The sequence below is a fragment of the Panthera uncia genome, chromosome B4 (assembly GCF_023721935.1).
Source record: "Panthera uncia isolate 11264 chromosome B4, Puncia_PCG_1.0, whole genome shotgun sequence".
Taxonomy (NCBI): Eukaryota; Metazoa; Chordata; class Mammalia; order Carnivora; family Felidae; genus Panthera; species Panthera uncia.
The window spans coordinates 120664111-120688025 of NC_064809.1; the positions used below are offsets into that span (position 1 = coordinate 120664111).

General features: G+C 47.3%; 1 protein-coding gene across 1 annotated transcript in view; it reads right to left on the minus strand.

Moving 5' to 3' along the window:
* Positions 1–1274: 1274 nt before the first annotated feature.
* NT5DC3 (5'-nucleotidase domain containing 3) overlaps positions 1275–23915 on the minus strand; it is a 55883-nt gene continuing 33242 nt past the window's right edge. The window contains exons 5-13 of the mRNA XM_049626198.1: positions 20035–20125; positions 19050–19187; positions 16836–16896; positions 16321–16423; positions 16075–16176; positions 13282–13363; positions 12100–12186; positions 6773–6913; positions 1275–1343 (exon numbers count right to left, since the gene is read on the minus strand). Coding sequence (XP_049482155.1) covers positions 1275–1343; positions 6773–6913; positions 12100–12186; positions 13282–13363; positions 16075–16176; positions 16321–16423; positions 16836–16896; positions 19050–19187; positions 20035–20125 — 874 coding nt within the window. The remainder of the gene's footprint in view (positions 1344–6772; positions 6914–12099; positions 12187–13281; positions 13364–16074; positions 16177–16320; positions 16424–16835; positions 16897–19049; positions 19188–20034; positions 20126–23915) is intronic.

Below are 23915 nucleotides of genomic sequence, written 5' to 3' on the forward strand. Positions count from 1 at the left end.
CACACACACACACACACACACACACACACACACACACATGGGATAGGCGCACCGTCTGCTGGCTGGAACCCCTACACACAGAACAGTCCCCCAAAGTAGATAAATACCACTTGACTGTTAATAAATCAGTTACAAACACAGCAGAAGACATAACCGCGTACACGCTGTGTGACAAAAGCCACTAGCTGGTAGCAGCCACCTGTACAGTACATGGTGATACTGTACTGTATCACAGCAGATGCTGTGACAACCAGAGTAGAAAATTTCACAAACTCCTTTAGGTCTGCAAACAGAACAACATAAATGGTTTTTACACTTTTGGTGAAAACATCTCATTAAGGTGTGAGGTTGCTGGAGACTTAAATCCAAAACCGAATGTGATGGGGAAGCAGCTCCTTCATCTGACAACCTGAGAGTCCTGGTCTGGCCTTTGGGTCGTGGGGCCCGAGGTTCAATCACAGGACAGGCCTCCCCGCCTCCCCTCACCCTCTCAGGCAGCACTTTTGGACCAACATTAAAGAATCAAGGCAGAATGAGCCCCGGGCAGCCAACACCTCCGCCAAGAGGGCGGAGGAAGGACTGAATTCAATATGGCTGTGGCCTCTGCAGCCCCAAGGGAGGATCCTGTCCCCTCTGCACGCTGCCCCCCCAATCAGGCTGGCCCTTGCTCAGAGGCCAGAGCCCAGGCAGTGACCGTTCCTCCCAGTAAACAGTGTCCGCACACACGGCATCCTTCTAAGGCAGGCACGACCGTCCACGGGTCTCTGTCTGACAACTGTTCCCGGAGATGCCCACCCGCCAAACTTCGAAGACGGCAGGCGGGCCCGCCTCACCAATAAACATTCTGACACTGAGTACTGGCACATTCCCGGTTACAAGTGAGCGCCGGGCTGTAGGAGCCCTCGCCGTGGTTCAGAGCCCGGCCTCTATGCTGTCCCAGGAGCCACGCCGTGCTGCCGGCGTGACCGACCGAGGGGCCACCAGCTGCCCAAATGGACGAGTCAAGCCGGCCGGGAAGAGGGATGGGAAGGAAGAGCTCCTTCAAGCCCGGCCTCCGGAGGCAAGGGCAGGAGGTGGGAGGAAGGTCGCTGCTGCCTCAAGCAAATGTCACATGTCCCTCATGAAGGGTGGACACCGCTAGTTCCAGGACGAAGGGGGCACATTCCTACCCGGCAGCTAAGAAAGGACGGCTGCCTCGGGTCAGCCCTGGGAAAGGTGTGTGGCCCGCGCAGGGTGCAGGCGGGGGGCAGACTCGCATTCGAAGCAGGCCCCTCTTACCTCATCTCCTTTCTTTCCTTTTTCCACTCCTGCAAAACCAGCTGTGACTCAGCATCTCTGTGAACCTGCAGGACGGGACACAAGCTAATTACCGAGGATGCTGTGGCTGCAAAGATGCTCAGTAGGTTATGAGAGGTTTTTAATGGGCAGCTTCCCTTGGAAGAATTTCACTCCCTGAGGGCAAACACACAGACGCTTGCGTGAAGTAACACATTTTCAGCTTCGCAGTTGCAGTCCTGCCTTCTTCACCAGAACAAAAGTTTCTAAGCAACATTAGAAACGTGGTTTGACAAATCAAGATGGAACATTATGAGCCTATTAAATAAGGCCCCTATTAAACTGGAGCTACTGAAGTATTATGAAGGCCATAAAATATGTGTGCATGTTATGTGTGTGCCATGTATCCGCTACACATATGTATCACATATATAAACATACTTAATACACACCACCTATTACATATATTACATGTAGGTATAAACATATAAATGTCAGTTAAGTGGAAATCATTTCAGCAGGTCTAACGGCACATCGCTAATTGCAAGCGTGTCAAAGTATGTGCATATATTTGGAAACTAACATGGAAGTTTTTCTTTAATCTGTGCAAGGAAAATAGGGTTATAAATGGTTTTAATGTTTTTCCTGAATATTCTATGATCTTCTAACGCGTTCAAGAGAGGGATGCCTGGGTGGCTCAGTTGGTTAAGCATCCGACTCTTGATTTCAGCTCAGGTCATGTTCTCAAAATTCCTGAGTTCAAGCCCTGCATCAGGCTCTGTGCTGACAGTACGGAGCCTGCTTGGGATTCCGTCTCCCTCTCTCTCTGCCCCTCCTCCACTAGTACTGTCACTCACTCTCTCTCTCAAAACAAAAAGATAAACTTAAAAAAAACAAAGGGTTCAAGAGAAAATAAATAGTCGTTTTGTAAAAGACAAGAAGGTACAGTACCTCAACCAGACGGAAAACACAGAATTTTCTGGTTGGGCTGAAATGTGAGCAAAAGGCAAAAAAGAAAAGCGACAACTGCCCACAACCTCACAAACGGAATCTCACAAGTCTCTCTTCGAGGCTCTTGGGGCTAAACAGAAACACGCGTGCCAGGGTCAGAAGTGCGCGTGATGGCAGGGGACAGGTGGGGCTCCCTGCGATCCATGGTCACAGGGGCAGCCCTGGAACCCGGAGGAAAATACCAAACAAGCAAACCATCTGCTGCTCACGAGGGAGCCAAGACTCTGTTGATCGCATCTGCCCAGCTCAACAGCCTAACAGTCACTGGCTAAGGCGACTACGCCATTCACACAAAACCCATGTTCACTGAGCCTGTAATGTGGATATTTTCCCCAACACCACTGCCTATACCACCAGGAAGCAGCTACCACTGGATGGCCACTGGCCGGCTGTGCGTTACTGGGGCACCGGAAGACGCGTCCAGCGCTTCTGGGGGTGGTGATACGGGTTCTGTGAACATAGTTTTCACATTTTAATCAAGAAATTACTCACTATAGGGGCACCTGGGTGGCTCAGTCAGTTAAGCGTCTCTTGGTTTTGGCTCAGGTCACGATCTCACAGTTCATGGGTTAGAGACCCACGTCGGGCTCTGTACTAACCGCACAGAGCCTGCTTGGGATTCTCTCTCTCCCTCTCTGTCTGCCCCTCCCCTGCTCGTGCTCTCTCTCTCTCTCTCAAAATAAATACATAAACGTGAAAAGAAATTTTTTTAATAATAAAAAAACATTACTCACTATAGAATCCAGGCTCTACACGGTACGTGACTAGATCAGAAAAGGTGAAATGTGTGGGGAACCGCAACACATTTTTATACATACGTACACACAAACGCGCACGTACACGTATGTATTCAGCACCTACTATGTGCCCAGCACTGTGCTACCTACATGCTGAAGATACGACAGAGGACAAGACAGAGGCCCCGGTGGGGGTCACGCCTCAGTAAAGTGACAAAACAAAGTGACGGCACAGAGAGTAAGGAGTCAATCTGAGAGGGAACCCCCACCCCCACCTTTGCCCACACACCCATCTCAGCCCCTAAACTAGCACCTACGTCCTTGCCTACGCAGGAGGGTCCCTTACTCCGCCCATTCAGGCAGGAGGTGAGAACTCTCTGGTGAGGGGATTACCGAAGTTAACCCACCCACACTCTCTTTTTCCACACTAGCTGCCACAGGGCATGTGAATTCTCTCCACTCTTGCCCTGCAGGTGGGCCCCCATCCCAGGGCAGGCCCTGCAGACTTGAAATCAAACTAGACTGCGTCTGCTGCACCAGTCCTCCCACCCAGTGTGAGCGGGGTACTGCGACCTCGCCAGCCCAACGGCCTCTACCAGAGGAGGACAAATCCGGCCCACCACCACTTTTTTCTATCGGCTTCTGAGCTTAAGAAAAAGTTCCTTTCTAAATGGTCGGGGATGTGAGGAATCAAGAGAAGAACAACGTTACCGTGCATGAAAATGACATGAAATTCAAATCTCAGCGTCCACCAACGTCACGGGGACACCACCACAGGCGTTGCCCGTGGCTGCTTCTGTGCCGTAAGCACAACTGAGTAGCTGTGACAGAATGCTTGGCCCACACAGCCCACCATACTGACTGACCTGGCCCTTTGCGGAAGTCTGCCGGCCCCTGAGCTAAACGTGGTCGTGACGTGATAACCTGGGAAGACTCTGCACCACCATCGGCCAGCACCGCCGCCATGAACCCACCATCCCGGGCTGCGCTTCAAGGCTGGCTAACAAAACCCTCTTCATTCCTTACGGCCACTTTCTTAAAACCAAAATCATACTCTTGTATTTAATTCATCAGACTTAGCTCCGAATGACACACTCTGCTGGCTCCACGAATAAAAAAAGCAAACCCGGCCTCAGAGGACAAATTTTTCTCTTCAGGAAATAGTCCAAATAATGTGCTACGCCTCTGAAAATAACCCCCACGGGGGAGTTTCCAGAAACATGTGACACAGGATCACTGGAATAATTTAGCTTTTCAGGTGAACATGGGGGCAGCAGGCAGGGTGGAAAGGGAACAGGAAGAACAGTGAGAAATGACGTTCATTTGGATTTTTTTTTTTAAATTACCTGCCGTATCTCTCTATATCCCAGTGGGTGTAACCGGACAGAAAGCTGTCAAAAGTGCCAGAGCCTGAGGCGACAGTTCGAGGTTAAGACTCTAGAGCCAGACTGCCTGAGGCTATGTCCCAGCAACACCTGCCCCCCCAACCCCTTCAGCAAGTTATTTTCTCTTCTGTGCCTTGGCTTCTTCATGTATAAAATGGGGGTGTTAGTGCCTACTTCAAAGAGTGGTTTCGAGAAAGAAACGAACATAAAGCCCTTAGCATCTAGAACACTGTCTAGAATATGGTATCTAGAACATGGTATCTAGAGCATAGTGTCTAGAACGTAGTTCTAGAACGTGGTTTCTAGAACATTCCTATATAGTGGTTTTGCTGTTCACTAACTTTGGAATTCAGGACAAGTTACTTATCTTTCAGCCTCAAATTCCCCTCCTATAAAATGGGGTCTGCAATGTGAATGGTAATTCCCTTTTCTTCCTCCCTCAACCTTATACCTTATATGTTTCTAAGGTCACAGAATATTTTCAGCACTTCCATTCTCTAAAACACACATTCTTTAGGAGCGCCTGCGTGGCTCAGTTGGTTAAGCATCCGACTTCAGCTCAGGTCATGATCTTGCGGTTTGTGAGTTCAAGCCCCACGTCGGGCTCTGTGCTGACAGCTCAGAGCCTGGAGCCTGTTTCAGATTCTGTGTCTCCATCTCTCTGCCCCTCCCCTACTCACATTCTCTCTCTCTTTCTCTCTCTCTCAAAAATAAATAAACATTTAAAAAAATTTTAAATACACATTCCTTAATCATCAAACTTTTTATATAGGTCAGAGAGCAGAAAACACAATTGCCCTCAAAGCTAAAATGCAGTGACACTACCCATGTGCAGATTGTGTCTGTGTGTCTGCCCAGCTGCCACCATCCCGAGGGACTGCGCCTGAGGTAAACAGTCTTTGCCACACCTGAGACCTCTAAACCAAAGAGCAGGGAAGCACGTTCACGTCGTGCTCAAAGGCACGGACTTGAGCATCACGCAAGCCTGAGTTCAAGTCCTTGCTCTGCCATCTTACGACCTCAGATGTGTTGCCCTAACCTGTGAAACACCCAGTGTCCTTACTCTGAAGTGGAAAAAGCAGACCCACCCGCACAGGGCAGCTGGGGGTGTTAATGAACAATGTGTGCAGGGCAAGCACTCAGCACGACGTCTGACATACGAAACGTAAACTATTATTACCGTGTGACCTATGCACAGACTTGAAGCCACATTAACCCAGAATCGATGGCTTTTATTTTTGGAAAAGCATCTCAGGGACAAGCATAGCACGGGAAACAGAACGAGTCCTCACCACAGACGAGCCAAGAACAGGTGGAGCCAGAGCACAACGGAAACAAGGCCCGGGACGTGCGAGGACACACGCTCTGGACTATGTGCGCCCTGGAGCCACCGGCCCTCGTGGCTCCTCCTGAGCTCACCGCCAGCTGCCGCCACACAGGCTGCCAGCTGGCTGGCGAGGCGGTTCCCTGCCCGTTTCCACAGTGGGCTGGCAGGCTGCGGGCAACAGGCCGTGGCCAGAGGCTGCAGGTGCGTCAGCCAGGAGAGCGGGCACCCATGCTCCTTGTCCTAAGAGAGTCAGCACGCGTGCCGAGACGGCTGCGGGATAAGCTGGCTGAACCAAGCGGGAAGCGAGGAGTTTCAGGAGACTGGGAGTGGGTCCCCAGCAGCAGGTCAGAAAACCGCCGAAAACAACATTCCTCACTAACTGTCCAAACCTGGCTATATAGCTTACATGCAAAAGCACAAAATGCAAAATACAAATGCTTGCAAAATACAAGCAAAAAATGGCCACTGAACTCCAGCCAGCCAGCCAATTGTAGGTATTATCTTCAAAACCAAATGGGGGCGGCATGCGGGGACCTTAACTTTTGCTTTGAGACTCTCTCCAGTCAGCTGTGGTGCCTAGCCTGATGTATTCATTCCACAGGACCCTTCATGTTACAGATGGGGAAACTGAGGCCCAGAACTGAGAAGTCCACAGCAGGCTAAAGGCAGAAACAGGACTAGACCCAAACATTAGCAGAAATTCTCGAATCCCACAATCCCATGGGACCTCTCCCAACAGAACTTTAGTGGGGAAGCGAGGACACTTGGATTTCCACTGAAGGAGGACTCTACAGAGACACCTGTGTTTACATGGCCCCATAAAGCTCTTTCTCCAAATGAATGCGTAAGGCATTTTTAAAGTTCTCTTTAGGGAAATTGGCAAAACTCTCTTAGGGGCAAAACAATCCAGGAGTTTTTCTGCAGGGTGACTTACACCTCATGTAACCATGAATAAATATCTGAAATAACTCTGATTTATGGACTAACTTCAGACTTACGGAAAAAGTAGGAGAGAAAAAAAAAAAAAAATCGCAAACCTGCATCTGCTCCAATAACCCGGTCAGGGTCTGCAGCCAAGTCATGGTTTGAATGTACTGCTCCGTGTTCATGATTTTGAGCTCAGATCTTAACTCCGGGATAATCGCACCTGTTCGCCAGCCATGCTTCAGGGTCAAATCCTAATCGCAAAGATCACAAAAAAGTCAGCTCGTCTCAACAGAATTTAAACCATTTCATTACCTTTCCCAGATGCAACAGGTGTTCACTGAACTACTCTTCTATTGTAATGGTTAGTTATTAACCAAGCCAAATTCAATGAATTACATTTAATTAAAACCAAGTCAGCCCCAGGCTCTGACCATTACACCCAAAGAAAGTTTCTGTTTTGGGAATAATTGCTGTGAATCACAGCCCCTGCAGAGACACAGGGTCTCCGATCATTAACTGTGGTCTGTAAAACAACAATTAGGTCAGGGGCAGAATGAGGCTCAACCGAAATGCTGACTGTTGAATTCATCCACAGACCACTGGGGATCACCCACTGTGTGTCAGGCCTTGTGGGTTAGGGGGAATCCTAGAATCTCAGACTCGGAATGATCCTACAACACACACATACATGGTCAAATTTTTCATTCCAAATACAGTAATCTCATGATTTGACAATAAGCCAGAATATCTGACGTCAGCCATATCCTGGAAGATCTTAGATCTATAATCAACCATACTAAATGGTCATTCATTCCCTCATTTGGCAAATACGTATCCAATCCTCACAACTGCTAGGCCCTATTCTAGATACTGAGGATAAAACATGACAAAAACAGACAAAACCCTGCCCTCATGGGAAATACAGACAAAAAATTAGCAAGTAATACATAAAAGCAGGTGGTGATAAAGACAATGATCAAAAATTAAGCAGAGTAAGAAGGAAGAGAGTTACCATGGTATATATACAAAGTGGTTAGGAATACCAAGCCAATAAAGGGACCTTTGAGCAGAGATCCCAAGTGAAGGAGAAAAAGTATGCAAATATGTGGGAGGAGAAAAATTCAAGGGGGGGGGGGCACAGCAAGTGCAAAGGCCCTGGGGCAGGAACATGCTGGGGGTGGGGGTAGAGGTAGAACTGTTAAGGAATGGCAAGGCAGGGAGCCTAAGGCAGAGTAGGAGAGAGGGCTGAGGTAGGTCATGCCTTCAGAGAGGTAGGCTGGAGGACAGATCAAGCAGGGCCTTGTAGGAAACAGGAGGAAATCAGGCTTTTACTCTGAAGAAGAAAGGAAAGCTTTGAGGTTTTAGGGAGTAAAGTGGTATCAGGTTTGCAATTTTTTTTTTTAATTTTTTTTTTTAACGTTTATTTATTTTTGAGACAGAGAGAGACAGAGCATGAACGGGGGAGGGTCACAGAGAGAAGGAGACACAGAATCTGAAGCAGGCTCCAGGCTCTGAGCTGTCAGCACAGAGCCCGACACGGGGCTCGAACCCACGAACCGTGAGATCATGACCTGAGCCGAAGTCGGACGCTTAACCGACTGAGCCACCCAGGCGCCCCTCAGGTTTGCAATTTTAAAAGTTAGTTGACTATTCACCACTCTGTAAGTCCTAAGGATGACCAGCCTCTTCACCTACTGAATTTCCTTAAACCTTTCAATGTTTCTCCTTCTCCTCGAATACATGGAAACCTACGGCACCTTTGTTTTTTGTTTTTTAATTTTTTTTAATGTTTATTTTTGAGAGAAAGAGATAGAGCATGAGTGGGGGAGGGGCAGAGAGAGAGAGGGAGACACAGAATCTGAAGCAGCCTCCAGGCTCTGAGCTGTCAGCACAAAGCCCGACGTGGGACTCGAACCCACGAACCTCGAGATCATGATCTGAGCCGAAGTCGGATGCTGAACCAACTGAGCCACCCAGGTGCCCCTGGCACAACCTTTTAAATATTGCCAACGGTGGCAAACTTTTGAAGGTAGCTTTTACTTCTGGAAATAGGTAAAAAGTCATCTGGAACATTCCTAAGACTAAAGCACATGATAATACGTTAATAATAATAAAACTAATTTTCTTCTGTGCCTCAACCTGGTTCTCAAATCTATCCCAAAAGTGGCACCCAAATGTGTTTTGAAAACCAGCAGCAACGTTAGAAGTACCTACATTCACAAGGTGACTCCCTTGAAGGGTAATGTTCATTGCCCACATAATTTCTGACATTTTAGGTAATGAATTGATCTCATCACTTTATAACAGCGGTTTTCAAATTCTGGCATGAGATCCAACTATACGCTGTCTCCAAGAGACTCATTTTTTTAAAAAATTTTTTAACTTTAATTATTTTGAAAGAGAGCCCGCATGCATGCGATCAAGCATGAATGGGAAAGGGGCAGAGAGAGAGGGAGACAGAGAATCCCAAGCAGGCTCTGTTCTGTCAGCACAGAGCCCAATGCAGGGCTTGAACCCACAAACCATGAGATCAAGACCTGAACTGAAATCAAGAGTCAGATGCTTAACTGGCTGAGTCACCCAGGCACTCCATATTTTTTTTTAAAGATCGTATTTTTAAGTGATCTCCATACGCAGCATGGGGTTCAAATCTACAACCCTGAGATCAAGAGTCGCAGAGCCCACTAAGCCAGCCAGGCGTCCCTCCGAGAGACTCATTTTAGACCTAAGGACACACATAGGTTGTAAGTGAAAAGATTAAAAAGACCTACCAGGCAGACGCAGAACATGCCACCCAACAAGAGCAGAATGCACATTTTTCTCATAGTGCACATGAAACAGCCTCCAGGACAGACCTTATGTTAGACCCTACGACAAGTCGTAATACATTTTGAAATCACACAAAGCATCTTTCTGATCACACAGAATGAAGCTAGAAACCAACAACGGAAGGAAAAACATAGAAGTTCACCCTCTGAAACAACCAATGAGTCAAAGAAGAAATCACAAGGGAAATGAGAAAATATCTTATGACAAATGTAAATGCAAATGCACACACGACACATCAAAACTTATGTGATGCAGCAAGTGCAGTGTTAAGAGGGAAATTCATAGCCATACAAATTTACATCAGAAAAAAAGAAAGGTCTCAAATTAACAGCCAAATTTGACACCATAAGAACTAGAAAAAGAACAAACTGAACTGAAAGCTAGCAGAACCAAGGAAATAAAAAGATTATAGCAAAGATTAAAACAGGGGGAAAAAAGGGGGCGCCTGACTGGCTCAGTTGGTTAAGTGTCTGACTTCAGCTCAGGTCATGATCTCACTACTCATGAGTTCGAGCCCCACATCGGCCTCTGTGCTGACAGCTCAGAGCCTGGAGCCTACTTCAGATTCCATGTCTCCTTTTCTCTCTGCCCCTACTCTGCACACGCTCTCTCTCTCTTTCTCTCTCTCAAGAATAAATAAACACTTAAAAAAAAAATTTTTTTAAACAGGAAAAAAAAAGAAAAAGAATAGAAAGACAATATAAAAAAAATAAACGAAACCAAGAGTTGGTTCTTCAAAAAGATCAACAAAATTGACAAACTTATCTTGACTAAAAACAAACAAAAACCAGAAGACTCAAATTACTAAAATCAACAATTTAAGCAGTTACTACCAACTCCAGAGAAATAAGAACAATTGTGAAAGCTGTAAACTTAGTAGAGAACGACTTGAATAACCTGGTGGAAATGGACAAATTTCCAGAAGCAAACAAGCTACCAAGACTGAATCATGAAGAAATAGGAAATCTGAAAAGACCTCTTGACTACTAAGGAGACTGATCCGTAATCAAAACCCTTCCAACAATGAAAAGCCCAAGACCAGACAGACAGTTTCACTGGTGAATTCTACCAAACATTTAAAAAGGGATTAACACCAATCCTTCTAAAACGCTTCTAAAAACTGAAGAGGAAGGAACACATCCTAACTTATTCTGAGGTCAACATTACCCTGATACCAAATTTTACCATGAAAAGCTAGACACAGACAGCTGAGCCCCACCAGAGTTTCTGACTCGGTAGGTCTGACATGAGGCCTGAGAAATCGCATTTCCAACAAGTTCCCATGTGATGCTGATGTCACAGGGACCACGCCTGAGGAAACCATTGCCTTGTGAGTGCCTCTCAGAAGGCTAAGACCTGTACGTGTGTGTCACTTCACAGGGCCACGTACCCGCACTCCTCAAGGGCAGCACAGAGTTATCTCATCAAGGCCCAAAGACACTGGTTCTCAAGAGGCCATGTCACTCGGCCAAACCTTCTGGTAGTACGGACACCCTGACAGCAGCACTCTATATTTCTGTGTCACTAATAAGCACTTCTGTATGCAGTCCCTGATTTAACTCTGCTCACAAATAAGGACTCGGGGGCTTGGAGGACGTGTGCAAGCTCATCCAGCTAGAAACAGCAGAGCTGGGGTGAAAACCTGTCTTGCAGTTCTGAGTCCATGAGTCCTTCCGCCAGACCTCAGCCCGGTCGGTGGACAGACTCGATTATGCAGGGTGCATGCTGAAATGGCCTGGGACGAGGGTCTCTGCACACAGGCGCTGGAATCACACCCCCCCCCCCCCACCTCCTCCACCACCAGGCAGTCTGAAGTCTGAGTCCACAGACCTCGGACGATAGCACATGTGCTCTGAAAATGCCTCCCAGGGGTGCCTACCGTGCAGCCCGTTACACCTCACCGCTCCGAAGACAGGCGTCAGACGCAAGAGGGACACAAACACGAGACCACAGTCATGTGGGTCAAAATGCTCAGAAATACCAATCGAGTTTGATCGCCAGCCACGACCCTGCTCTGGTGACTCGGCGCACACTGAGCATCACTCAGACTTTGCAAAACGTGCATGGTGCAACTAGCCTGGGCCCATTTAACAAACAGAAATCCCCTGCACCAGGAGCGGGGCACGGAAGGAAATGTGACTGATTCAGCCTCGTTCTAATTATAGATTAAATCGTAATTCAAGTCCTGAGACACCACTCTAGTCATTCCAATGGGCATGAAAAGCCTCACTTTCTTATAATAGCTGTTTCCTGGAAATGCCAGTTTTTGGAATTGCAGGAGCTCCAACTGAGTTTACAGACTCTTCTGTTGCACATGGATGCTTCTGATATTTCATAAAAAAAAAAAAAAAAAAAAGAACGCTTACATTTATTTCTTACCATTATTTAAATGGATTTTTCTGATAAATTCTGAGTGAATTGCTAATTTCTCTACCATTTAAAAAAATGATTTTTTATAACTATGATCCGTTCTATTCTACAAAAAATGAGACACAAAAAAAATATGTGACCTGAAAGCATAAAAGTGGTTTAAACAAAAGAGAAATTCCTCAGTAAGTGGGACTAACACATCTGTCCCCCAACAAAGAAATGGAAAAAAAGGACTCACCGCCAGGTCACTGTATATGTGGTCGCCAAAATACAACACTTTGGATCCTCTCCACCCAGTAAGCTTCAAAAATTCATATAAATTTCCCTGCAAGAATAGAAAAACAGAGATATTTTAAAAAAGAAAAGAAAAACACAGATATCATGTGAGATAGAAACCTGTGTCACCTGTATAACCTGTAGCCCAAAATATCTTTATTTGCTTTTATAATTTATTTAAAGTATCAAAATATAAAGATAAAAACACCTTTGCGTGAAATCTCTCAGACCTTTGTTCTAAGTCAAATGTATGTTCCAAAAATGATCCATATTGTATATACCTCTTTGTAACGATCTTTTTACGCTGAACACTCTGTGACCATGTCAGTAAGTATTAATCTACCATTTCAGTAGCTGAGAAGTACTGTGATTCCTTTTACCAATTCCCTGATGTTGGACACTTGTTACCTATTTTGTAAGTCATGATAAACATTCTTGTAGCAAATTTTTAGCTACATGTTAATACTTTTCTTGGTCTAACTTCCTAGAATTGGAATGGCTGTATCCAAGCAAATCTTCCACGGCAAGAAAATACACTTACCGGCAAACCCGGCCTTGTGTTGTAGACCCACCAGGAACGTATCAGGGTTTGTTTGTGGTTTTTTAACCACAACTATGTGGTAGTACTATTCTATAATTTCATGTGTTTTATAAATATTACAGAAATAAAACGTTTTAAAGGATGAGATGAAGCAAACTCAGTAACACAATCAGGGTCAGAAATTCAATCCTTTATTCAAACATTTGAGAGCTTTACTGATACCAAAATATATCAAAACTACACAAAACACAGCTCATCAGGAAACCATTACTAATTTAGGTGAGTCCTCCACCACGTGACTCAAAGCTTCTTGAAGTGAAAAACCCAAGGTTTACTTTTAGCATCTTAAATTGTACAGACTATGAAAGTAATGCTTTAAATTTTGTTTTCAAAGACTGCTCAATTCTGAGTTAAGCTGGATACAGCACACCGAAAATACATTGACTTAAGTTTAAATTTTGCTTTAAGTTTAAAGCATCAATTCAAGCAGAACTCTCAGAACTACACCCGGCACACGGTAAGACTCAACAAATGTTGGCTGTTAGCATTTTATAACTGACCACAAAGCAAAGGAACAAAAAGGAAAAATCGGTCGTGAGGTACCTGCTTGTAAATCTGGCCTTTCTGCAACTTGTGGATCTTATCCCAGAGTAAGACACCTTTCTCGTTCACCTTTCGGAAAGGTCTGACAACAGAAACAGGAAACATGATCTGTGGGAATCTGCTTATGAAACACGACACAGTTACTCACTGGGAACAGAAAGGGGCTGCACAGACCTCGAAAAGCCTGGGCACCCAAACTCCACCTCCACACTCCCTGGTTCAGTGCCCACATCGAGTGCAGACCCCAGTATCCAAACGTATTTACAGAGGAAAGAACTCCAGGGTCAAATAAATTTGCAAAACACGAGGCACTACTTATGGCCGTCTTAACAAGTCATCCATGACTCTGAAAAGCCCACCCAGTACAGAAACTTTCTTTAACCCAGATTTCCTAAATGCATTTGATCACACGGAAAATCTGCTTCGCAAAAACACGCTTCTGGAAATGTTGCCTCAGTACGTGTGTCGAGCTTGGCACTTGAAATTCAGCCACTCTACATAAAAAACAAATTTGAGGATGAGGCATATCATTTTACGATGCAAAATGGGAATAAGAATAAAGCCTTCAGTGAGCTCCCTCTACTTAGATGGGATGAAGCCTGATTCATGAATCGATCAATAAAGCCAATTATATCTTTAAAGTTAAAAAGAAAAAAGAATGTATGCAGGGTCTATTTGCCTTTTTTTTATTATTTTGTTTTTAATGTTTATTTTTGAGAAAGAGAGTGAGACAGAGTGTGGGGAGGCGGGGGGGGGGGGGGGGGGCGGGAGAGGGCCAGAGAAAGGGAGACACAGAATCTGAAGCAGGTTCCAGGCTCTGAGCTGACAGCACAGAGCCCAACACAGGGCTTGAACCACGAACCGTGAGAACATGACCTGAGCCGAAGTCGGACGCCCAACCAACTGAGCCACCCAGGCACCCCTGTTTGCCTTTTTTTAAGGTAACATTTATTTGGCTTGTTTTTCTGATTAGAAAAACATTTAAACTGAGTGCAAAAAATCTGGAAAATGCAGAATACGATGAGGAAGAGGAAAATGGCCTATAATCCCAGCACCCGGCTATAAACACCTAACATTTCAGTAGGTGTCTTTCAATCTATAAAGATAACATCTGTTACCCTTCTCTTTTTTATGAATATAAATGAGGATCACCATATATCCTGATTGGTATCTTTTTCTCCTCTAATACTGTGAGCAATTTCCCATGTGATTACATATTTTTCATACGCTGCATTTTATGATCATAAAACATACATGCTGCTTTTTTTCCTAAACACATCATTTCTCATGGCTGTATAATATCTCCTCCTATGGATGTTCCTTCAGGTTGTCTCTGACCATCATTATAAATAAAATGGGAGGAACAGAGGTGTTGCAGACGTGCAGAACAAAGGCAAAATAAATGGGTGTGGGGGGGTGGGCAGGGAGAGCTGTGCTGCCCCCCCCCCCCCCCCCCCCCAGGAAATAGTCTAAGACAGCACTCTGCCACTGTGTATAAGTGTAACAAGGAGAGGGTGTCCTTGGTGAAGGGGGAGATGAGGCCCTTGTCCTGATCACACCCTGGGATCTAATAAGAAAGTTCGGGAGAGCGTTTTCTCAGTGAGAAAGCAGCCAGCCAACGTATAGCTGTTTTTGATCAACACTCTTAAGTTTTTCCTTCATTCCCTTGAATTCTCAGTCTCTGCACATGGCTCTTGGGTCTGCCTCTTCCTTCAGGAATCACTATGACACTTGGAAAATGGGAATTTAGTGTCCCAAGAGAAATTTAATCTATTCAACATGAACTATGGAGCACTGCATTATGATACGTCAAATCACCTGGCAGAGAGGGAAAGACTGCCTGGTTACCAATCGCGGAACAGAAAAATGTGGGTTAAAGTGCTTCTTTATACAAAGTGCAGATTATTCTTATAACCCCAGTGCAGTAACTGTCAACACTATTGATATCCGGGGGGACGACTCTTGGTGAAGAGGTCGGTTCCACACATTAAAGGCATTTCAGGAGCCCTGATCCGCACCTATTAATGCCAAGAGCACACCGGAGTCACTGTCAGAACCCACGACTTCCCGCCCCTCTGTTTCCCATGACAGGAACACACCACATAAGTCTTGGTAGAGAGGTACTCCACTTGACACAGAACTTCTGCAGAGTTCTGCAGAATCCAACTGGAATTTTAAATGCACCACTTAGAGCTGTACGGAGAAAAATACCCACCAGGCAGTTTTGCTGTGGCTGCTGTCTTGTTATGCTTCACAATGTACCTGCATCAAGAAGTCTAACTTACGATGTTAACACTACGTATGGCTTTTCACTGCTGTCAGTAGTTGTTGTTTTTTTTTAATTTTCTCTTTTATGTTTTTATTTTATTTTTGAGAGAGACAGAGAGAGCGCAGGCAGGAGAGGGGCATAGAGCGAGAGGGAGACACAGAATCTGAGGCAGGCTCCAGGCTCTGAGCTGTCAGCACAGATCCCGATGCAGGGCTTGAACTCACAAACTGGGAGATCATGACCTGAGCTGAAGTCGGACACTTAACCAACTGAGCCACCCAGGTGCCCCTCAGTAGTTTTCTTAAAGCCTGACTCATTGGACTCAGGTTGAAGTGAGAACAGTCTCAAGCTGTCGGCTATGCACTAATCTCACCCTCCATGCAATTACTGGCTAGAAGGGTTAAAAATCAAAAGCTATAATGTCAGATGCTTCTGATTTTCCAACTAGATTTTACCAAGTCGCACTACGTAAGTATTCACGGCAGCAAAGGACTAAAATCTAGCTCTCCCGGAAAGACACTCACCTCCGCTTATCGTTAAAGAAGTTTGGCTTCTCAGCCTGAACGATGACCACATCAAACAGGTCCCTCCAGTCTTTTCCGACAATATACCTCATCCCTTTGTCCCTGGAACGACACGTCAGCCAGGTGAGTCTCACAAGAGAGGGATTAACCACTTTTGCAACTTTTTCTTTCCAATTTCCAACTGTTCAGATAAGTGGGAATACAGGGCGTGAGCTGGAGCCAGCAAGGTCACCCACAACAACTTACACAAAACTACTGGGGCTGTTGGTGATGAGAAACATCTTCTTGCCATGATCAGCCAGTTTGGCCAGCACTGCGCGGGTCTGCTCGGCGTAGCAGATGTACTTTTCTGCAAGCAAGAGAAAAGTACACACGGACTCAGCGTGAAGTCCGTCAGGTTGCAGGTGGTTACCAAAAGGGGCCCAGGGGCCCGGCACTGTCCAGGGCACCGGGGGCAGAAAAGTCTTAAGGCAGGGTGGCCCCACCAGTACCGGGTCCATCGGGGACCAAGCCCCTGCCTCCTGCCTGGGTCTGAGTGAAAACACGAAGTGCCTACAGCCGCCCGCTCCCCTGTTTTTGAGTCACTGTTACGCCAAGTTCTGAGACAAAGGGGAGAGAGACATCTGAACCGCGAGGAAGCCAGGTCCGCACGCTGCGCTCGGAAGGGCCCTACGGCCCCTGCTCGGCCCCGGCAATGAAGGCAAAATGCCTGCGCCGTGGCCTGGCGGGGGGAAGGCTGTCTTCACCATGAGGCTACATACCGATATCTGCTTCGATTGCTCGGTACATGATTCCTTTGATGTGCACGTCTCGAATTGAATCCTGTCCAAAGAGAGGTTTTTAGTGAGTGAAACCATAAGTGAGGTCGCCTGAGTAACAGGACAAGCGAGACAGCATTCGGGACGATGTCCGCCTTTAGAAGCCTGGTGATGCAAGCACCAAATGAAATCGAAATTCTGGTCCATCTGGCACAGGCGGCCCCTCGGGGGAAACTTAGGTTTCCATGGCGACAGTGGCAGGTTCCAATGCAGTTTTCAAAAGGGCCCCTGGGAGGAGGTAACTTGTGCGAACAACTCTGAACAAAGCCCACGTGATACATGGCAACGTCTATGCAGGATCACGCAGAAACGGTCCCAGGGCATCTGCGGAAAGGGAATCCTTGCTGTTTCGTCTCTGCACCCCTCCCTGGACCCCAAGGGCAGGTTCTATCATCTAGAGAAAGAGGTCGAGACCAATGGCAGGACCTTCAGTTCAGTGAGGCGGGGGATCGTCAGGGAGATGGCAACCCAGCCAGTAAACACCATCAAGAGGAGGCCGCTCACCGCCCCCACGCGCCCCCGGGTGTGGCAGCCTGATGGCCTGCAGCTATCAGAGCACAGCCCTCCTCTCAGGGGGCACTAAGCAGGTCTGCTACCTAGGCGGCACGCCTGGAGGCACATGGACACTTACTGGAGGGTGTGGCCGGTGACTGGGCTGCAGGCAAAACGGGGCCATAAGCCTTAGAAAACCGGTAGACTTCTGTCAAGAGTGAGCACCTCTGGACTATAAACTCAACCCCGATCACCTTCTAGCACAGGCTTGTTCAACTTCACATCAACAGAAGGCAGGGGTTAAGAGCAAGCCGGAGCCAAACTTACCTGGCCTGACTTACGAGCTGCATGACTTTGGGCAAGTTACTCAACCTCTCTGTGCCTCAATTTAACTGTAGAATGAGGGTAAAAATAGTACCTACCTCCAGGCATTATTGTGAGGATTTAATTACTTAATATGCATAAAGCACTCAGAAAAACAGTGCCTGGAATATATGTAAGTGTTCGCTGTTGGTGCATAAACATCTCTCCTCATGCCTGCAAAGGGTTATATAACTGAAAGTGATTCTTCTTCGTCTTTTTTTTCACAAGTGATTCTTAAAGTATTTCAGGGCACCAAAAGGAGAACAGAAACTAAATATTTAACATTAGTTCAAATAATACCAGACTAACATTGAGAAGCTAGACTTCATCCTTCATCTTCCTAAAACCCGTGATTTTAGATGGCCAAAATTTAAAATCAGTCATAAGCATGTAGGCATAAAAGCATTATAGTACATAAGTATAGATCTTTTAACTATAAGTACTTAGGGGCACCTGGGTAGCTCAATTAAGAATCCAACTCCAGACTTTGGCTCAGGTCATGATCTCACTGTTCATGAGATCCAGCCCTGCATCGGGCTCTGTGCTGCTTGGGATTTTCTCTCTCCCTCTCTCTCTGCCCCTCCCCTGCTCCATCTCCCTCTCTCAGATAAACATGAAAAAAAATGTAATACACAATATATACTACATATATGAATATATATGCATATATTTACTATATATATTTGAAATAAGTATTATTAAGTAATACATGAACATGTTTTTAAGTACTGAACAAAGTTCAGACAGCTTAAAGAATACATATAAACACACGTTTGTGAATATAAATGAAAATATATAAATGTGAAGTTACATAAATGATGTGCATTTGTATGTGTGTAAGTTTCATAGCTGTCTATAAACCTCCCCCACTGGGTTTCTGCACAGCTTTTACAGGGCCTGGGAAGGCCTCCATGGAACCTCTGGGGACAAGAGGGCTGCAGCCTTAGTGTGACGTCACCCTCTCCACAGGCAGGCGCAGGGGTGAGCTGGGTCACAGGGGTGAGGTGGGCCGGCTGGACCTCAGCCACCACCAGCCCCTCTGACCAGATGCATGGGCCCTGGCTTTTGGTCGGAAAGAATTAGAAATCCAGATAACAGTATGAGTACCCTCTTCTTTTAACACGAAATTAGACTGATTTCCAAGTGTTCTGGTGTAACATCTTTCTTAACAATTTTCAAGGTAAAACCGTAAATAAAAGAGATCCCAGACGAAGGACTGTTTCAAACACCTAGCCAAAGGAGGCTAATGATTCTGTCCCTTTGCTAAAATGCGTGGAGAGTCGTGGCATCACCGCCTCTCACCTTGACGTCTTTGTACAGATGGACAGGCTCATAGTCAATGTTGTTCTTGAGAAAGTACTCGTTGACACAGGACAGGAGCGACATCTCCGGCAGGGAGAAGATGTCCATGAACTGCTTCATGGTGTTTCCGTGAGAACTCTGCAGGCAGGGAGGAGAACTTCAGAAGCGGAGACTTACCTGAGGGAGGTCATCAACATCTGGATCCCTCTCCCCAAGAAAAGGGTAATTCTAACAATAACAAAGCAGAAGCCTTCACCTTTTTCTTCTCATTCCCAGCACAGCTGACATCCTACTCTAAGCGTAACTGGGAAATCCAAGGAAATGCCCTGATTTCCCCCCAAAAGTCTAACCAATGTCACGCTCCTGTGATAACTCTAACTTCCAGCTCACTCTACCCCAGCAAACCCAGAGGAAAGCCAGCAAGTCGATTATGGCCCGGGGAACGGCATTAAAAGCCACGTAACTCTCCTGAATGTGAGCACCTCCGGGCAGCCATATGTGAGCCTGAAAAAGAGCCTTTCTCTGAGTGCCTGCGATTTGTAGCCCTAAGTTTACCAGCTGACCAGGCATCTTCCAGTGCATTTTGACAATGCAAACAAAAGCCCACCTAACAAGACTGGAGCAAAAGCTCAGAGACAGAAGTCAGAGAAGCAGAGGCTTCCCTGCAGCACAGGGTGACCTGTTATCTTGGATCTCAGGGCAGGTGACCTCTAGTACACGGATTTCATCAGAAAGTGGGGACACACTGGGAGGGAGGGTGACAGACAGGGGCGGGTGCACGGAAAGTGTAGAGAGCCTCTAGCAGGTAGGGAGGAAAGGGCTAAGAGAAACACCAACATACGAGCCTCCCTCAAACCCAGGGTCTCTCAAAACGTCCCAAATGCCCTTATCAGTTCCGCAGGAGCACACAGAGACCCCAAATCTACCAGGCCGTGTTTCGAGAAGGAAACAGATAGGCTGCCTTAAATGAATAATCTCTCATTACCTTTCCATAAAAGTCACTCATCTGTTCCAAAGGCACGTGGGACCCCTCGTACATTTCAATGACTTCTTCATCGGGGACAACGCTGAGGCCTCTGGAAAAATCACAGGCAGTGCAGTTAGACTCACCCAGCAAGAACAGTGATTCTCAGACCTCTGGCAACTGCTGGGATTTTCAGCTGAGGTGCCAGACACCGCGGTCACGAGGAGGTGAGATGTGCCACCAGTAAGCGCTACAAATCACAGGCGAGAAGCTGCTACCATTACTAACAGCAGGCCGTTGGAATAAGGACAGAAAAATAATACGTCCTAGACGCCAGATGTGAATTCCACACACTCATTCACTTACTTCTCAGCAATCCTAGGAGGGGAGCACTATCATCCTCCCATTTCCCAGCAGAGGCAACTGAGGCCCCGATAGGTCATATATCTTAGCCAAGGTCACCGAAGTAAGACAGAACCAGACCCCAGGCTTCCTGGCTCTCAGGCCCAAGCTCCTCAACCTCTACGTCGTGCTGCCTCTCTCAACAAAGCACAAGGCCTTCCTTTGCCTTGGGGTGGGTCTTTGTTTCCATTTTTATGTTTTTACTACATTAGGGAGAGACAGGCTAGCTTTGTCTGTATCATCCTCCTGACCTCTGATGCTCTAACCTAAGGTCAGTGCTGAGGAGGGAAAAGCCATGCATGAGGCTCGGGCGGACTAAAAACCCCACGACACAAGGCAGGAAGCCCAGATGCCACCTCCGAGAGGGATGACCCCAGGTGCTATGTGACAGCAAAGGCCAGTTTCCTCATCTACAAAAAGCCAGGGTGACATCTACCATCTGCCTGGCTCCAGGAGCCGCAGCAGAATCTGTGAACCAATCCAGCCCCTCCACAAAGGGAAGGGTGACTTTTGGAGTCCGAGTGACCTGGGTTTCACCCTGCCTCGGCCACCGGCGCTGGGAGCAGGTGCCGTCACTGGGGATTTCACGTTCTCCTGTTTCCCCACCTGGCACCGCCTGCTCCAGCGTGTCGTGAAGAAAAATGTCTGTTCCCCAGCCGCGTCTCTCGGGAAGGTGCTTGAGAAACAGACACCAGTGGTGAGGAGACCACAGAATGAATGGTGGGAAGTCTCCGCGGTGCCACGTGGGAGTGTCCACGATGCAATAAGAGTCTTAGTTACTAATATGAACAGGCTGCTTATCGTATAAAATCACCTGGCCAACAACACATACAAGCTGTAATTGATGGCTGACATGCAGCTGTGATGGGAATCTAATTTCAGCCTTTTCCCTTTGTTCTCCACCCTCATAGAACTTTCAAAAATACCCAAGGAGATGCATTAATATTTTGCCCCCGATCTTGGTTAACTTGATACATTGCACTTTATCATTCACCAGATCAGTCTGGACAATGACCTTGGGGCAGAGCTCCTGCTGAAGTATCAGGGCTCAGGCGTGCACACGCCTAAGGCTCTAACACTTAGAAAGAAACTATAAAAAGTGGAAGAACTCTGCTGGGGGAGTCATCCTTCCGCCCCCAAACTAGGCACTACCCTAAGGCACACTCACCGGCACGGAACCTCACAAGCTGCATCTTTAAGGCCCAAGTAACCAAAGGTCAGCTCGAAAGCAGGGAGAAAGCCAGCTGCAGCCAGCTGAATTCCATGACAGGCTGGTGGGGAGGGAGGGGGCTTGGGGGACCGCCTGCACCTAGATGTAACCTCAACCAGCGCTAGGATCAAAATAGAAACTACATGGGGAGCGGGGGGGCGCCTGGGTGGCTCAGTCAGTAAAGAGTCTGACTCTTGATTTCAGCTCATGATCTCACGGTTCGTGGGTTCGAGCCCAGCATCGGGCTCTGAGCTGGCCGCGCAGAGCCTGCTTAGGATTCTGTCTCCCTCTCTCTCTTCCCCTTTTCCACTCACTCTGACTCCCTCTCTCAAAATAAACGAACTTTAAAAAAAAAAAAAAAATGGAAACTACTTATACAGCCCTGTGTGACTGCGAGAAATAGGTTAGGAGTGCAAATCTGACCCAGTCTGTCCGGGGTTCAAATCCCAGCTTCCTTAATTAGTAGGGCTATCACCTGGACAAGCAATTTAACCTCTTTGGGTCTCACTGCCATTTTCAAAATGGGGAACAATGATAGCGCCTCCCTCCTGGCATAACTGAGAAGACAGAAGAGTATACAGAGGTGCTAGCAAATGTGCCTGTGATGAGAGCAAATGCAGCTTTCACAAGGTCCCCATGAAGAACTTAAATCATGGGTACAAAATGGGACTGTGGGGACAGCCAGTCTGCCTCCTCCTGTGCCCCGTGGCATCCACTCCCACAGCCCACAACACAAAAGTCGAACGGATGTGGGAGCCGGGCACCCACAGCAGGTCTCAGAAACGAGTGAGGCTGAGGAGGGGGCACTCTGCCCAGCCATGGGCTCATTCTCACCTTATTTTAAGGGAAAAGGAAGGGCATTCCACGTGCTTCTGCCGCCCTGAGCGTGCTCTGGTCTACACAACGAGTCACCCTGAGGCAGGCAGTGGAATTATGCCAATTTTACAGAGGAGGATACCAAGGCTTTGGGATGGCCAAGAACTTGCTCAAGGCCACACACATGTGAGCAGTGGGGCTGGGGTCCACGCTCAGGAAGTGTGACCCCAGAGCCCCCTCGGCCCACCACATCCCCTCGGCACTGCGGCCACAGCGACCGTCCCAGGACCTAAACCTGGACACTCCTTCTCCAGACGCCTTGGTGGGCATCTGGCTCTGCCCCATACTCCCTGACATGGTGGACAACTTGCCTACAGAAGAAGAAACAAGACAATCAGGAGCCACAGGACGGCATCGTCCAAGAAGAGGAAGGAAAGACCAGGTCAGGCTGAGAGGGCAGGGTGAGACCTCCCCGCAAGTCCGCCCTGAAGGAAGGATGGGTGAGATTTCAAGAAGCAGCGAGGGAGGAAAACAGTACTGTGGGAGAAGGCCAGCATGAACAGGTGGCGAGCAGCAAGAAAGAACTCAGAGGAAAGGAACACATGCACCCTGTGCACTGCCTCACGCACTCCGAGACCGGCTGTACCTGTTGGCAAGAGAGAGTCCCCTTCTCCTGTTGACCTGGGGCAGGGTGGGGGGGGGGGGGGGGGGGGGGGGGGGGGCGGGGTGCATCACACAGAGGGGTCTGCCTGGAGCAAAGCCAGAGGGAGACAGCTAAAAGATGGAAAGAGCTGTGAGAGGTCAGTTTGGCCCCTGGAGCCAGCCACGCCTACAACAAGCCCAGACCACAGGCCCTGGGTCTGAATCCTACTTCTGTGCGGCCTTGGGCAAGTTGCTTAAGACCTCTGTGGTAATACTAGTACAAGCCTCACAAGGTTATTCCGAGGATCAACGAGTTAACTGAAATAAAGCCCTGGTGACGGTGTCTGTGCCGTAGCCAGACGTCACGTTTGCTAGTGCCTGTGTATTATCACCAGTCCTATTATTCTCATCAGCATCGCCATCTCTTCTCCCCTCTGAAACACCATTAAAACGATAATAAAAGAATAAACTACTCCAAAAGTCAAGGGAAGTGAGAGCAAAAACATCAGCAGACAAGACATTTCAGTATGTTCACCGGAAGACACAAAGCAAGTGCCTGACACAGCAAGTGGAGAACAGAGGCCCACAAGGGACACCAACGAGAGGAACCGAATAACCGCCACAGCCCCCCCCCAGAGAGGCTCAGCCCTGTGAGGCACTGGGGAGCTCCTGGAGGATATGCTCCAGCAAAACGAGGGAGTAAACCAGAGAGAGGAAGGGACGGGAACCAGGGAATGGGGACAGAGGCCAACGCAAGCTCCAGGATGAGCAATCAGAGAAGGGTAGTCAATTAAAAAAAAAAAAAAAAAAGTAAGTGATAGATTATCTAAAA